Source organism: Gymnoscopelus braueri (genome assembly GCF_963280865.1).
Source record: "Gymnoscopelus braueri genome assembly, chromosome: 18".
In the NCBI taxonomy this organism is placed as follows: Eukaryota; Metazoa; Chordata; class Actinopteri; order Myctophiformes; family Myctophidae; genus Gymnoscopelus; species Gymnoscopelus braueri.
In genome coordinates this window covers 17235084-17251348 of record NC_137618.1, presented here as the reverse complement: position 1 = coordinate 17251348, position 16265 = coordinate 17235084, and the positions used below count along the sequence as shown (strand labels likewise).

At 40.7% G+C, this 16265-nt stretch overlaps 1 protein-coding gene across 3 annotated transcripts; it reads left to right on the top strand.

The window, feature by feature from the left end:
* The first annotated feature begins 2627 nt into the window (after nt 1-2627).
* Nucleotides 2628-16034, top strand: LOC308073475 (protein FAM171B-like). 3 transcript variants are annotated; one of them, XM_080412402.1, is made up of 9 exons: nt 2628-2915; nt 9264-9497; nt 10060-10152; nt 11490-11648; nt 12391-12561; nt 13824-13940; nt 14364-14487; nt 14606-14744; nt 14871-16034. In XM_080412402.1, the coding sequence occupies exons 1-9, from the start codon at nt 2744-2746 to the stop codon at nt 15522-15524; spliced, it is 1863 nt and encodes a 620-aa protein (XP_080268528.1). In that variant the 5' UTR covers nt 2628-2743; the 3' UTR covers nt 15525-16034. The 3 variants fall into 3 exon arrangements, with proteins under 3 accessions (XP_080268528.1, XP_080268527.1, XP_080268526.1); XM_080412401.1 differs by having other exon boundaries at nt 14868-16034; XM_080412400.1 differs by having other exon boundaries at nt 14606-16034.
* The last annotated feature ends 231 nt before the right edge of the window (nt 16035-16265 follow it).

The window sequence follows — 16265 nt, the reverse complement described above, 5'->3', positions numbered from 1 at the left end:
GTTGTTGTCTTCCATGGTGAAGATCCTTCAGGGGGCAGCAGAGCTCAGGTCCTGAGTCAGGGCTGCTGAGTAGTATGAATGCATGTGGTCCTGAGGCTCTGACTGGATAGATGACACACGCACGCACACACACACACACACATACAATTTAACAAATGCAAATGGGGTGCAAACCATGCACACAACAGCATCTCTTATTGTTTTACATTTATCTTGTAACCTTGACCTTTGAGACTGAAAGCAGCAAATAGAATACGAATACAAACCACATGGCAAAATCCCACACCCTTGTTTCCAAGATTATTCGCCTTGCCCTGTATTTGTCTTTGAACATCGGTACAAGTGAGCAGCTAATCTTTACAGGCTGCAGTTTTTAATGTGACAGAGGAGAGAGAAGTAGTGAAGTGAAGGGAAGTTGAATTCACAGGCTATCATACAAGCTGATAATGCATTGCATTGCCATGCATTGTGAGCTTGTAGATCGGCTATTTTCAAAAGATTTTTATACATTTGAAAACTTGTGAAATGGGACATTCTGCATAAAGTAGATCAAGTAAGAAAATTCCAGACTTTAACTTGTAAAAGAGTATTTCTACATTGCAGTATTGATACTGTAGTAGCCATTTCACTGTTTTTGCAAATTAATATTATTATTATCATCATGATTGTAGTTATTATTTGGCATTATTAGTTTTGACAGATTATTGTTTATTTAGATGATTTATGGGCACCAAGGGGCACACCTCCCCAGGCCTAACTAATTGATTGACAGAAAGGGCATATGTAGGTCTGGGTGATTGGGAAAGGGCATGCACCTGGGTGGACAAATGTTTTTTTTAACCAGTGCCAAAGCCACAGTGTCAGAGAACAATGCCATGGAAGAACCTGTTTGTATATGCACATTTCTTGGATCAGTAAATATACTAAAATTACATTCAACCTGTGGACAATGTGTTTTTTTTAGGCCTGCCGCCTGCGTACAACTTAAGTCTCAAGGTGCATCAGTGGATTTTTGTTGATTTGTTTGGAACCAACGAAACGCCATTACAGATACTTTTACTTAAGTAAAACATTTGAGTACTTTTTCCACCACTGATCATAGCTGACAAGTTAGTTTACCTTCAGATGCTCCTCTCCGTTTTCAGTTCGGTTTCTTCTCTGGTGAGGTCGCCCATCACAGTCAAACACAGTTCTGGTTCTGTAACCTGTAGTACTTTTTTTTACCGTCTGTTAAATATTCTTCTGCCTGCACATACGTCATGTCCTAGTATGAGCGAATAGGAGAAGGTGATCAACGTCACGTGATTCCCTTGTTTGGCCCGGCAAAAATTCGGATGTCTCTCAAAGAATATGATTATTGTCAGAATGGCAGAAGGTTTAGAATATTTGGCAGTCCCGTTTTCATTTTTCACAAGATCGGTGCAGGCTCACTGTTTTTTCTTGAAGAAGATAGACATGTATTATTTCCACAGTGAGTGAGTGAATACATGATTCCACTGAAAAAACATGTAAAAAAGAAAAAAACCTTCCTGGTCAAACGCACTGACGATACAACAGCGCCACCCACAGCCCACACACAGTAAACATCAGATACATTCTACATAATATTTTCTCCTGTCATCATTGGACACGTTTTCTGACTATTATGACAAAAACTGTGTATTGAAGGCAGACATGATATCATTTATAACAATGACATTAATATCCATTCATTCTACAGGTGAAAATGTCCCGATTGCAGTGATGTGACAAGTGATACTTTCTTTGTCAAGCAATCACACTTTATACTTTGCTCCTTAGAACTTTAATGGTAGTACACTGTTCATAGCTGACCATAACCTGGACCATGTCAGCATTGTACTTTAATAACCTTTTGCCTGCAACAGAAAAATATATAATATAACACACACACACACACACACACACACACACACACACACACACACACACACACACACACACACACACACACACACACACACCAAAAGTAAAAGTACTCAGTATGCAGAATGTCCCATTTCAAATTTTCTAAATGTATAAAAATCTTTTGAAAATGACAGATCTACAAGCTCACAATGCGTCGCCATGCGCCAAGCTTATAGATCTGCTATTTTCAAATAGCCAAAAATATATATAGAGCTTATAAGTGGTTAATGTATGTTTAGTAATACAAATCTAAATCTTCAAAGTATTAAACTAGTAACTAAAGGTTTCAAATAATTGTAGTGGACTAAAAAAGTACAATATTTGCCTCTGAGATGTAGTGGAGTAGAAGTAAAAGTATTGAAATACTCCAGTACAAAATTGTACTTAAGTACAGTACTTGTCTTGAGTAAATGTACTTAGTTACTTTACACCACTGCATATAGTATAGGCCTATACACACACACACACACACACACACACACACACACACACACACACACACACACACACACACACACACACACACACACACACACACACACACACACGTATATAATATCACCCTTCTTGTTACAGCCAGAGCCGTGGTTACAGCCCCCGGGCCAAAGGGGGAGGGGTTTGACTGAGGATACAGAGAAGTCTCGTCACCCAGTGGGTGACAGCAGGGTGACAGGCAGGCAGCAAAGAGTTGAAGATGGCGTTGGAGCAGTAGTACGCCAACTGACCGCACATTAGGAGCAGCAAGTTGCGAAGGCAATCTTTGAAGTTACTTTTCTTGTGCAGAGACCTTCAGCTGCTGGCACGTTTACACAAAGTCATGCGACAAGTAACATTATTCTCGTTATCTGCGTTGGTTTTCTTGGAGGCTGTAACGGCGACCAGCGAGGATTCTAACCGCACTGGACGCGCTGTGCATCGTAACGATGGGAACCTCTCTGAACAACATCAGCACCACCAGCACACAGAACTACGCGTTGATCCGTCTGCAGGTTTGTAGCCTCTAGAGACCAGTGGTTCTCAAACTTTTTCATGTCAAGGACCCCCAAAATTATATGTATTTGGCCGCCATCTCAAAAATATTGTTCCAGCCCAGGGACCCCCGGAAGCAAAGATTTGAGTAAAACAAATCGCTTTAAAAATATATTTAAAGATTTGCACATATTTTGAGGGACCCCACTTTGAGAACCAATTTGGCGTAGACCAGTGGTTCTCAAACTTTTAGTTTTTTTCATCCTTACATAACACATTGATACGTGTGTGTGTGTGTGTGTGTGTGTGTGTGTGTGTGTGTGTGTGTGTGTGCGCGTGCGTACCTACAGTCTATTGGCGAGTACACGCATGTGCGTGTATGTGTGCAACCCGATCTCACACAAGGGATAGTTGTGTCTCCCCAGGACCTAAAGCTAGTGAAAATAGCAGATCTACATAGATCAGCTATTTTCACTACTTCTTTGTTTTCTAATTTATGGAATTTCTTTGATTTCTTTTTTTATTTCATGAAATCCTTTTGAAAAATAATTGAATTCGTTTTTAATTCATGAAGAACTTTGACATTTGTGGGGAATTTTCTTTGAAAATGTTTTTGAAAACAACTGTAGAAAACAAAAAAATATTGGGATATTTACAGTGGCCTAGACTACATTGTTTTACAGAATACACATACAGTACATAGGAATTTAACTTCAAGCCTAGCCTATAGCCTTCGATCAAGACTATCACAGATGTATTATTTGATCGATTTAATTGACATCATACGAAAGTAAAAGTCATGACTTGATAAAATACATCTATGATAGTCTTGATCCAAGGCTACTATTAGCCCATGTTTTAGCGTTGTTTTGGAACTTTGTAGGCTATGTACTGTATATAGGTAGTGGTGGAAAAAGCACTACAATTTTTTACTTAAGTAAAAGTGGTACTGCAATAATACTCTGTAAGTAGAAGCCCGGAATTCTAATACTTGAATAAAATTACGAAAGTATTGGTATCAAAATGTACTTAAAGTACCAAAAGTAGAATTATACTCATTATGCAGAATGTCCAATTTCACAAGTTTTCAAATGTATAAAAATCTTTTGAAAATAGCAGATCTACAAGCTCACAATGCTCCACATCATAGATCGGCTATTTTCAAGAGGCCGAAATGTATATAGGGCTGAAGTGGTTAATGTATGTTTTGTAATAATAATCAAATTGTACAAAGTAACTAAAGTTTTCAAATGATTGTAGTGGAGTGGATATTTGTCTCTGAGATGTAATGGAGTAGAAGTAAAAGTATAGAAAAATTGGAAATACTCCAGCAAAGTGAAAATACCTCAGAATTGTACTGAAGTACAGTACTTGAGTACATGTACAGTACTTAGTTACTTTCAACCACTGGCTGTAAAGTAGGTGGTGGTGAGTCACCACTGGTGACAGAGCGTCTTTCATCTGTTGGTTTCCCACCGACCGCACATGAAGAAATAAAAGACAAATAGTAGGATATGGTGAAATGACAGTTGAAAGAAGTGGGACAGTAGTGTAAATATGTGGTGTTTTACTTTACTTAATGCATGTAGGCTGTTATTTGAACAGAGACATCTAAATTCAAAGTACAGTGAGTCATATGACACACACACACTTTTCTTTGCTTGTTGTTTACAGCGCGCTGGGGAGAGGAGCTGAATGGAGGGATTTGTGACTTCCTCTTTACACAGTTCATGACTAATTCATGATGCGTAGGAGACGGCGTAGGCATGCATTCCCATTCTTCACCACATGATGATGATGATGATGATGTAGCAGGCAGTGATTCTCCAACTTTTAAATTTCAAGAGCCCCCAGTTTGGTATTCATTAGGGCCTTGGTCCCCCATAACTCTCAGAGTTACAGAGCTGTACTAAAACCTAACTATCAATCATTTAGATGGGGACCCCCCCAAGGACCCCTGGGAGTGCCGCCCCGGACACCACTTTGAGAACAGCTGCATTAAGAAACACGTGGGGCTGCGCCAGTACAGGAGATGAAGTAGTGCTTTAGTCTAGACATAGTACCTTATATTTTGAGCCACGTACCCCTCTGCTGCCACAAATTCAAGTCCCAGCACGGCCATCTCACCTGTCTCCCATAAGTTTGATTTACATGTCGTCGTACGGTAGTGTCACTCGCCGAAAATAGCAGGTCTAAGCTCACAACAACAACGTGTCGCAATGTGACACGTTGTGAGCTTGTATGTCTGTTATTGTCTCACACTGTCATCTTTCACTGTCAGGGAGGCTCACTACCCACTCTCTTCTGAACCCTGCAACAGTAAATGAACAAAAGCCACCTTTCTTGTACCAGATGGTCAGTTCGTGCATGCTGAGATAGATTAACAATCTCCATTTGTTTTCCACATACTTGAAACTAATAAGAGAAACGTCATGGAGTATAGTCATTCTTTGGAAACAGGGCTGCTCATAATATGAGCAGTCAACATGCCCCCCTCCCAATTGCCAGGCCCAGAACTGTAAGAATCCTTTTGTGTCAAATCTCTGCTGAAATTGTTATTTGCTGACCTGTGCAAGAGATGCGTAGGCCGATTTGGTCGACATGCCAAGGGGGGTGACGCATGTTTGTCTGATGGCAGAATGCATGGCCTAATTCCAACACACACCACCCACCCAAACATGCATGCGTGCGTGCGCGCGCGCGCGCGCGCGCACACACACACACACACACACACACACACACACACACACACACACACACACACACACACACACACACACACACACACACACACACACACACACAGGCTGGGGGCCATCAGAGATAAGTCCCTGTGGGACCATCTGCTTGTCCTGACTGGGGGTCTCTGAGAATTGACCACTCAACACGATTCTGTTCCTTCCTGCCTGGCAAATCAACAGTGTTGTTATTCTCCAAAGTAAGCTGTCCTAGAATATTGTTTTGTTCATTGCCTTCATTGCGAGTTGCATTGCAAGAATTGATAACGTGAAGCATCTTAGAGCCAAGTAATTATAGATGGAAGAGTGTGTACCCTTGATCACATTCATATTTGATACAAGTAAACTATGTTAGGTGTACAGGATGTTTTACCACCTAAGCCTGATGTACTGTATGCTTCATCATACTGTGTTGTGCGGCAAAAATCACAGATCTAAAAGCTCACATAGGATTGACAACTATTGACAATTGTTGAAAAACGTTGCCTATAATGACATAAATAGGGACGCTAGGTTGAAAGTAAGTAAGTGGCCTGCCTTCCCGAGCCATGTGGCCCATGATAGGTCAGAAGCTTATCTCTTGTTTCTGTAGTGTGAGGTGGCTTGTTGTACAGTACAAGTACATCCATCCCCCAGCCATGATGTACAAGTACACCCCCCTTAACTTTTCAAAAATAGCAGATCTACAAGCTCATAGCGCGGTACCGAGTGCCGCGCTACAAGCTTGTAGATCTGCTATTTTTTAAATCGTAAAGATTTGTTATATAGATATTTTCATTTTTAAAGTGAACATTTGTAACTCAATTCTTTGCCTCTGGGGGTCCCTGGAACAAAAAAATGCTTTGAAAATATATATTCAAAGATTTGCACAACATTTCAAGATTTTTCAAGCTCATAGCGTGGCACTGTATATCTGCTATTTTTTAATAGCCAAAGAAATCTAAAAAGACACAGATGCGTTCCCGGATTGCATGGGTTAACATGTCAATGACGCTATAGTAGGCTATGTCGCAGGGACTTACCGCCAACCCAAACCTTGATGCTGAGTGACAAGCAGGGAAGCGTTGGGTCCCATTTTTAAAGTCTTTGTTATGACCCGGCCAGGGATTGAACCCCGACCTCTCAGTCTCACCACAAGGTCATTGAGCCGGTTGGTTGAAAGTGGCTAATACAAAAAGAAAAAGAAAAAAAGGAATGTAGGAATCAGCCAGTGACATTATGCTTCATTTGCCCACACATTATGAATTATTAATTAATCATAACACATATTCATGAGGTCATGTATAAAGTTAAAGGCATTATATGCAGATAATTATGCATTATTTATAAGTATGTTTGTAATGCATCATGGGCTTAATAGGAAGTGTTACCCATTATTACAAGGCTTCCATTGCCCATCCTCCGAGAATTATGTCTCAGTGGCCTAAGACAACACATTTTTATTCTCTCTAATACTCTTTGTGATGCGGCTCACTCTGCCAAATGGGCAGATTACAGTAATCTGGCGTGGTTCTCGACTGGCGATTTATCAACCCCCTTCTGTTATGTTTGGCCAATAATGTCCAATGTGCACGTATATAGTCCGTAGTACGACGATATCACTTGGCTTCGTGCTGGTGGAAAACAGAACTAAAAGAAGAAAAATACTGTGCTGGGAATTGCAGATTGGATGGTAGTTGGTAAAGTATTCTAATAAAGCCAATTTTTTGTCATACAATGGTGTATAAATTAACCACTTTCATGTCATTATAGGTTTTTTCAAATATACATTTTGATTGATTGATTGAATACTGTATTTTCTGTTTGCAAAAAAGTACAGAGTACAGTTATATAATAACGCTAAAAAGGATAATACAAAAATCCCTGAGGGCTTGTCTCCATTACAAATACAAAATAGGGCTTAAGTGGTTAAGCATTACACTACCAGGGTAAGTCTTTAGTTTGTTTGAACAAAATTAATGCACTAATAGCAATGTACTACACACAAAAACAAAGAGACGGGGCTATCATGTAGAGAGATTGGAATACCATGCCAGGTGGTGCCGTAAATCCTTGATTCATGGTTTCCAGCAGGGTTTTGGCAGTGCTTTCAGCAACCAGATTATAGACCATCACAGTACAGCCGAATTCAGCCATCAATCCCACTGTTCAATGTTGCAGTGTCACGATTATGGTCAAAATGCCTATGATATTATCTGTTTTTACAATACCGTGTCAGCAGTGTTACATCATTCAGTCAGTAAGTCTAGTATCAAAGGATCCAGGGCCATGTATTGTAACAAAATGTACTTGTATTTGGTGTAAAAAGCTTGGTTCTGACTATGTTCTGCAATGAACCAGAGCAGCGTGCAAGAGATTGTATGTGGGAAGTGCATAAGGCTTGAATGATTATTAGCAGAGTGAGATTGGGGAGCTGTGAGCTAAGCCCTGTATAATTTGTTGTATGACGAATAGACAATCTGTAAGCTCTCAACTTGCATTGTGGCGCGTTGTGAGCTTTTAGATCTGCTATTTTTCGCCTATAATGACATGGCCAAAAATAGGGACACCAGGTTGAACGAGGATTATAATTTTATTCTTTTAACACTGACTTGTTTGAATTGTGATTTGTTTGAATGAGAGTCAGCCTGATACAGTTGATGAACTGTCACAGGAGCTCAGCTGTACTGACTAGTTGATGCATGCATGACTTCAGTACTCTGCCTGAAATAGCAGCACGACGCTTCATTTAACACATCAAGCTGACCGAGGGTAATAGCTGTTAGGAAGAGAGAGGCAGGCTATACTCACACGTGAGAGAAGTCCCACCACAATGTTGTACTGATGATTGCTGAGCAGCACGTGGGGTCCTGCCCCCCCCTCACCGTGTCCGATTGCTTTGTTTCTTCACACAATTATTGATTTGCGTGTCATCCATGTATCAAGGCCTATTATTCACTATACTACATTCAGTAATATGCAGTGCTATACCTCATACCACAGAAGGGGTGGGTAGATCAACAGACCATGTGAAAAACCATCTGAGAATCGGTGATATGTGTCTAATTGGTGGTTTGGTTGGTGCTGCAGTAGGCCACCTGAACACCTGAAGTGATGCACTGAATTGCACGGATCATCCAAATCAAGCATTACAGTCCGAATTGTTAATAGCTACCAGAGCACAGTAATTAAGGCCCATAGTTGATTCTACAAGTTTTTGATCAGTGCCATTAATAAGTCCTTGGATCTGATAACTGGGCTCACTTAGGTTAGCTGACAATAGATCCATAGTGTTTCCTCCCTTGGCAAAATTGTGGTAAAATCTGTGGCCCTACTGTAAAGAACTGAATGTGTGAAACATAATGAAAGGTAATGGAAGTGTGTGTGTGTGTGTGTGTGTGTGTGTGTGTGTGTGTGTGTGTGTGTGTTATATATATATATATATTATATACAGTATATTATCTCATCATGTAAAGGTGCAGGTAGCGTGTGTGTGTGTGTGTGATATATATATATATATATATTATATACAGTATATTATCTCATCATGTAAATAGCTTTTACCTGCACCTTTACTCCGTTTTGGTGTCTTATTTAGGGGGACGGTACTCAATTAGTCACTTGATCATCCCTGCCTCATCCTCCTTCCAGGTTCTACGTTTACTCTGAAGGTCCAGGTGAGTGACGCGTTGAATGGCCACTTCCTGGACCAAGCCGTGGTGGAGGTGTTCGTCGACTACGCCAAGACCAACACGGCTGTTACGAAGGAGGACGGTGTTGTGTTGCTTCACGTGCCCTACAGAGCTGGCCTGCCTGTTGCCATAGTAGCCAGCAGGGACCGATACATCCCCACAATGCTGCCTTGGAAAACCAGCAGAGTGCCAAGTGAGCCCACCCATTTGTGTGCGTGTGTGGTAGAAAGAGGAGAGTCGATGAGTGACTGAGTCAGTGTGTGTGTGTGTGTGTGTGTGTGTGTGTGTGTTTTTGTGCATGCTTGTATTATGGAAGTAGCCTTCTATGTCACATTGTGATCATGTTCTGTGGTCCAGTATCAAACTTTCCTTGGATAGTGAACCTTAGCTTCCCTATTATGGTGCGAAAACATTTGACAAAAATAGCCAATCTACAAGCTATAGATTGGCTATTTTCGGTGAAAAGATTTGGTGTTGATGGAAAAATGTGTGGACCTAATATAGAGCCCTGGGGGTTCCCATTCAACTATGTACCGTATATAGGTTATAAGTGGTTAAAGTTACTGGTTACTGGTGCTGACTGTATTTGTTTTGTATAACAACCATCAACCAAATGTCACCAGGTTGGAGATCTCTGAAGCCACATTAACCTCAGAGGAGGAACTCAAGAGAATAATGTATATGACACACTGCCATCTAGTGGAATTTAGATTTTTAATATGCATGCATTTCTCTCCCATTTCTCTTGATTGCAGTCTTTTCATCGGTATCCCTGTCACTACTTGGCTCGAATCAAGGCAACATATGGCTCTTTGAAGACTCTGTGCTTATAACTGGCAAAACATCTGGTATGTGCGTTCTGTTGTTGTGATTGTGATCATTTGGCCCAGATCCCCACGATTTAGTTTCTGACCAGAAGAGATATGCTCATTCAGTCATGACAATACACTGCATGAAAACTTGATTAACTAGAACAAAGTAGAATGGATACCTCCGCCAACACTGCTACTGTCAAGATATGCCATTTCCACCTTAGATATGTGTGAACAATTTCTGCCTGGCCCTGGAATGTCACATTCCAGGGCCAGACAGAACTTGTCCTTTGACCCTTTCAACCAACAAAGTGTTCACAGACAGACAGAATGAGGCTAAAACATAATCTCTGGTGAACGATGTGGATTGTAGCTTTAAGTGCTTACATTTGTTAAGTGTCAGATACACAAACTTCACGATATGATTCACGATATTGGGCCTCCGATTACAATATGATATTTTATGTTTTTCGAATTATAATAAACATTGCCCATCATCTTCAGTGTGTGTATAAACTTCATATTTAAATAACTTTACTATCATACCAGAGAGGGTTGCTTGTACTATTAGGGGTTACTATCTTACTATTTGCTCATGCAGAAATACAAAGTATTCTTTCATCTTGCTGGACTTTACAATATGTCAACGAGGCTCATTGAAAGTGTCTGCTGTGACTAGTCAGTTTAATTTCTCCCCAAAAGCCCTTGAATATGGTGGAAGGCACCCATGATAACTAAACAATGCTTACTGTGTTTATGGTAATTACCATAAACACAGCTTTAATTTCATAGCATACCTAATTACACGCACATCGACAGTGGGTGCGAGGCCAAAGTAACTAATATTAAAAGAGGTATAGAGCCAGAGCCTGCACACCATCTTCCAGGTAAACGATCACTTTATTGAGACAACGTTTTGATCCTCATAGGATCTTCATCAGGTCAGTATAAAAATGCACACCTGTTTCAATCATTTTTAACCCTTGTCCCCCAAATTGTATACCTCCCACACTGTGTGCCACAGCAAACAGCAAGTGAGGCTCATCACCCTTGCGTCGGTCCTTCGTGCGTATGTTTCTTCTGTGTTCTGCAATCCGTTGTGCAACGTCTTTCCTATGTAGGCGAGACCCAGCTTTAATTTCATATCACACACCATTCCACTTTCACTAGCAAATTTGAAAGAATAAACAAATAAATATTGAGATACAGTCCTTTGTCTTGACATTGACACATTGTCACATTCTAATATCTCAAATATATATGACACCCGTAGTGTCTACCCCTCAATGTTTCCCTTAGTTAAAAAAAAAAGAAAAGAAAAAGGATACAGACTATGTTTCAATGGATTCTGTTGTGTTGCTTTTCGTCTACAGACGCCTCATCCCACCCCAGTGCTCGGTTTCCTAAGAAGCTATTGCAATTGACAGAAAGCAGTGATGTGGCCTCTCTCCAAGCGTACCTCACCATCCCCAAACTATCAACAGCGGAGAATGCCTTTCTCAACACAGTGGGTGTTATGAACAGACAATCAGGTGAGTGTGTGAGAGATAGACATAGAGAATACTGTAGAAGCCTGATTTATACTGTACTTGTTGTGTGCCGGTGTCGCGGACGGAAAGTAGCAGAACTACAAGTTCACAACGTTGTGATCTTGCTGATCTGCTATTTTCATTGTGTGACAAGATGCTCAACCAAGTTTAACTCAGGCTAAACCATTGAGATCCTGGATGTGCAGTTACATAACCTTTGTATAATTTTTTATACAAAGGTTATCCCCTCCCTTGTGTCGCTGGAGGGCAAACCTGCAGCAGAGATTCACCGTAGCGTCTCAGAGCAGCAGAGAAAAACATGTTCAGAACCCAAGATATGATGATTTGAAGATTTGCTGCTCCATTCACTCTTTGTTTAACTTCTTACTGAAAAAGGCTGTATCTCGGCTCCTAAGCACTTTTTTTTTTACAATGAATTTTGGCTGTGGCACTCAGAGCCAAAATTCCATAAATAAGCTGGGCACTGAATGAGTTAAGAGAGGACTAAAGACCTATACCTTTTTAACAAAGCATTTATTTTAGCTACACTGGTTTTACCTCTAGGCTTTATGCCCTCATGTTTTTAATGTTTTGTTATTATTATTATTATTATTATGGGAGTCTGGTTATGTGTTTTCAACAGAGCAAGGAACCAGAAGTAGTGCCATTGTATGGCAAGACAGGCGTTAAAATCACGCTTTTAGTAAATAAACTAAAGTTATTTTGTTTTCATTTGCTTTTTAAGATTACACCAGCATTGAATTACGCCCTGTGGCAGCTGCCAGCATCCAGCTCTTCTCCAGAGAGACAGAGGTCCATATCAATGGCTCCATACAGATCACCCTCCCGGTGCTTGACAACTATAAACCCCGGTCCTCAAATGCTGTCCCAGCCTGGTTCTTCAACAGGACAACTGGTGCGTTCAAGACATGGTCAGAAACCCTGAAGTCCAAAATGTGTGATCACAATGGTGTGCTGTCTGCTTTGATTGTTGGATGCATGAGGTTTGCTACATAACACAATAAATTATTAATTTTAGAAAGTTTAGACAGTATTTTGAAGCCGACAAAATACTCTGCAAACGTATCCAGTCCTAAGTCATCCAGGTTAAATTTCAAAGGACCATTGTCACACAGAAAACTGTTACACAGCAGGATATAAAGCACAATATGTGGCCACATGACACCAGCTCGGTGGCCTTGTGGTTAGAGTGTCCGCCCTGAGACTGGGAGGTCGGGGTCATACCAAAGGTTATACCAAAGACTCCAAAGACCAAAGACTCTGAAAGAGGTTGCATACAGTGGAAAGTCCATGGAATTGGACTGAATTGGGTGATTGACCTAGATAAGCAGCCTGAATTTCTTCTATGTTGATGTTTTCATGTTTAAAATATTGGTTCATAGCCCCAAGGCAAATACTTAAGTGTCAGGCCTAGTGTCATTTGCATTGCCTTGAAAATCTCTGTCATGCTGCTGAGATGATTTTAATGTTAAGGCGTGTGAAAATTGCTCCATGGCCTTGGAAATCCAGAGAAAGTCAATATTTATGTTTTAGCTATAGTACATTTACAGTAACTTTGCTTCTAAAAGCTTGATTTATACATGATTGCGTCAAAAATATTTTTTAACTATATATTATATATATAGTTCGTAACTAAGTATTAATCAGGCGTAACACTAAAGGCTAAAATACATTGTTGCACAACAGAGAGAAGAAGAAAGGATATATTGTCAAACGCTCACCCAGTAATTATTTTCAAAGACCGATGACTTTGCTGCGTTTGCAGCGATCAGTAATTTCAAAGCAATCAGTGGGTGAGAGGAAGGGGAGATATGTATGGGCATGATTTCAATCGATCCTAATTACATCAGAATGTTATCATGTCGTAATATCATTAAATTAAATGTAATGTCATTTACACTTATGTCATAGGTGATATTCATTACTCATCGATTAGCTGTCACATCCAATTAACAATTAGACGTGAGACAATTATATCCCTTCTTCTTCTCTGTCACAACCCTTTCGGTTTGACAAGCTTTTGTCACATTTGTTTGTCAAGCAATATCGAAAGGGTCATATGACAAAGTATAAATTAGCCTAAAGGCCACCCGAAATGCAGGTCATTTTATTTAGACAGATGCTGTTTTAACTGTGGGTTTTCTTACATACGTATAGGTGGGTGGATGAGGAAGGGCCTAGGAACAGTAAAGCAGCTGGAGGGTAAACTGCTGTGGAGCTTCACCGCTCCTCACCTTGGGTACTGGATCGCAGCACCGTTGTCATCCACCAACGGTAAGCAGTCACATCTAGACTAGTGATTAGACCATAATGCCACTGATCATAAATATCTCTATAGTTGTTTCCGTTTATCATTACATTAACAATACATTGTAAGAGGGTGTGCTTATTGCCAAAAACAAAAGGTGACATAAACTGAAAGATAATCATCTGAACATAAAGACCCATCTTATTCTGTAGTAGCTTGTGAACATACTTGTATCATCATGTGTACAGTAGGGGAAAATATGCTGTTTTTGTAATTAAAGGAGATTGTTGGCACCTTTTTAGGGTTTAAGTGATTAATAAATAAATAAACAGTTTATTTGTTTTGTGAAAAGCCCAAGAACACTGTAATAGAATAACTCCAGAATAAAAACACGAAGCAAAATTATTAACAAAATTGATTGACTTCTTTTTTTTACTGCGGTATGATAGGTTTCGTGGGCCATGCCACCCCCAGGGACTTAATGTCACAACATTGGTCTTTTCTCATGGCTGTCCTGGGAGGAACGCTTGTCATTATCGTTGGCCTGTTGCTGGCTGTGTTGTGTCATCAAAGGTAAACTAGCTGAAATCAGTTTGAGTAACTGGATACACAGTGGAGCATATTTGTTGTTGTTATGATTCTGGTTATGATGATTGTTGTTATTATTATTTTTCTCTACTCTATCTGGCAGAGGTTCCCTCAGGGAGACTAAGTCAAAGAGGATCCATGCTGATGGAATGCCAGCGTTCAAGAAAGACCAGACCACCTCGACTTACGACAGCAAACTATTTGAAGTTTCTTCAGGAGTCTTGTGTCACCAAGAGGATGAGGTGAACCAGACATTCACAGAGAAAGACAATCACCATAATGACTCAATTCTTTCCAAGCACAAAGGCAATGAAATAGTTGACCCCGAATGTGATAATCTGACCGCCTCAGATGTTGTTTCCCAGCAGATGAAAGTTCCCTTGTCTGTGGCGGATAATGTGTTTTTCTACAACCAACCTGTGGCCATCCTTCATGCCCCCACCTTCTTCCACTTGGAGGAGCAAACAGAGCTGTGGAGCAAGTCGGCCACCCTGCCGCGCGCCACTGCCGCCAGTGCTGCTCTCGTTGAGCCGCTGAGCACAGACAACTTCACCCAGACTCTGGGAAAATGTCCCTCCTTGTCCCAGAATGAGACACGTGACACGGAGGGACAGACTGCAGGCCCAGAGGGGTCCCAGGCCCCATCTATCACTAACCTCTCCAGAAGCCACTTCAGCCTCCCAGAGTCTGTGTCGGAACCAGGCACAATGAAGGCGATTGGGGACAACAGGCACTCCTGCTCGGGTGCCTTCCCTGGAGAGCTCCACGGGAACATCCCTTCTCCCCTCCCTTCACGGGCGTGGTTTGTGTCGCTGGAGGGCAAGCCTGCAGCAGAGATTCACCGCAGCGTCTCAGAGCAGCAGAGAAGACAGAGGCCAGCAGAAAGCCGTGACACTAGTCTAGACTCAGGGGTGGATATGAGTGAACTGAACCAGACAGCTGGCAAAAGGACTGTAACTCTGGAACGCAAAGCCACATTTATCAAGAGCACACCCAGCAGCAGGCCAGCCTCCGACCAATGAAAATAGTTTCAAGCTGGTATTAAGCTCCCATGAAATCTTCCCTCTGGATATGTCCCCAGTGTATCTGCAGTTGCACTGAGACTATGTTCATGAGAGTTATACAGCTGTTATGTTACAGCGTGGAACATAATCTATATTTCATTGGTAAAACACCGGTATAGGTATACCAACATATACCTGTGTAAAATGTAACAAAGCCTCTCAGTGAAAACTATATGGTTCATTCAATGCACTTAATGATGTTGTAAAGAGCCGTTGTTTGTGGTTGGATGTCGGGACATGCACAGACCTGGTGGCGGAGATAACCTTTCAAAACCTGAATGAGTACCTGTACATTTTTAGGATACATGTGGAATGTTATGGATTATTTTTGAATGATTGTTAATGTATAATCCCAATTATACATTAACAATTATTATATCCCTGTTTGTGCAAACAGTATTGCATGTTTTGGTTTGACGTTTTAATGTTGAATTCCTTTCTCTTTTATTTAACAAATAGAACACTGAGTGTGATGTCAACATTTTGTTAAGTAACTGAAGATATTTAATATCTTTGACCCCCCCCTCATACAGTATACTGATACTAGCTGTCACAGAAATGCAATAAAAGCTCAAAGATGTTATTATGAGAGTCCACCTTAATGTGTTTTCAAATTATTTAACACAAGCTGAACTTAGAGAATTATTGCTAAAATTATGTTAGTTGCATTGTGCACTTTAATTACATTTAATTCAATCT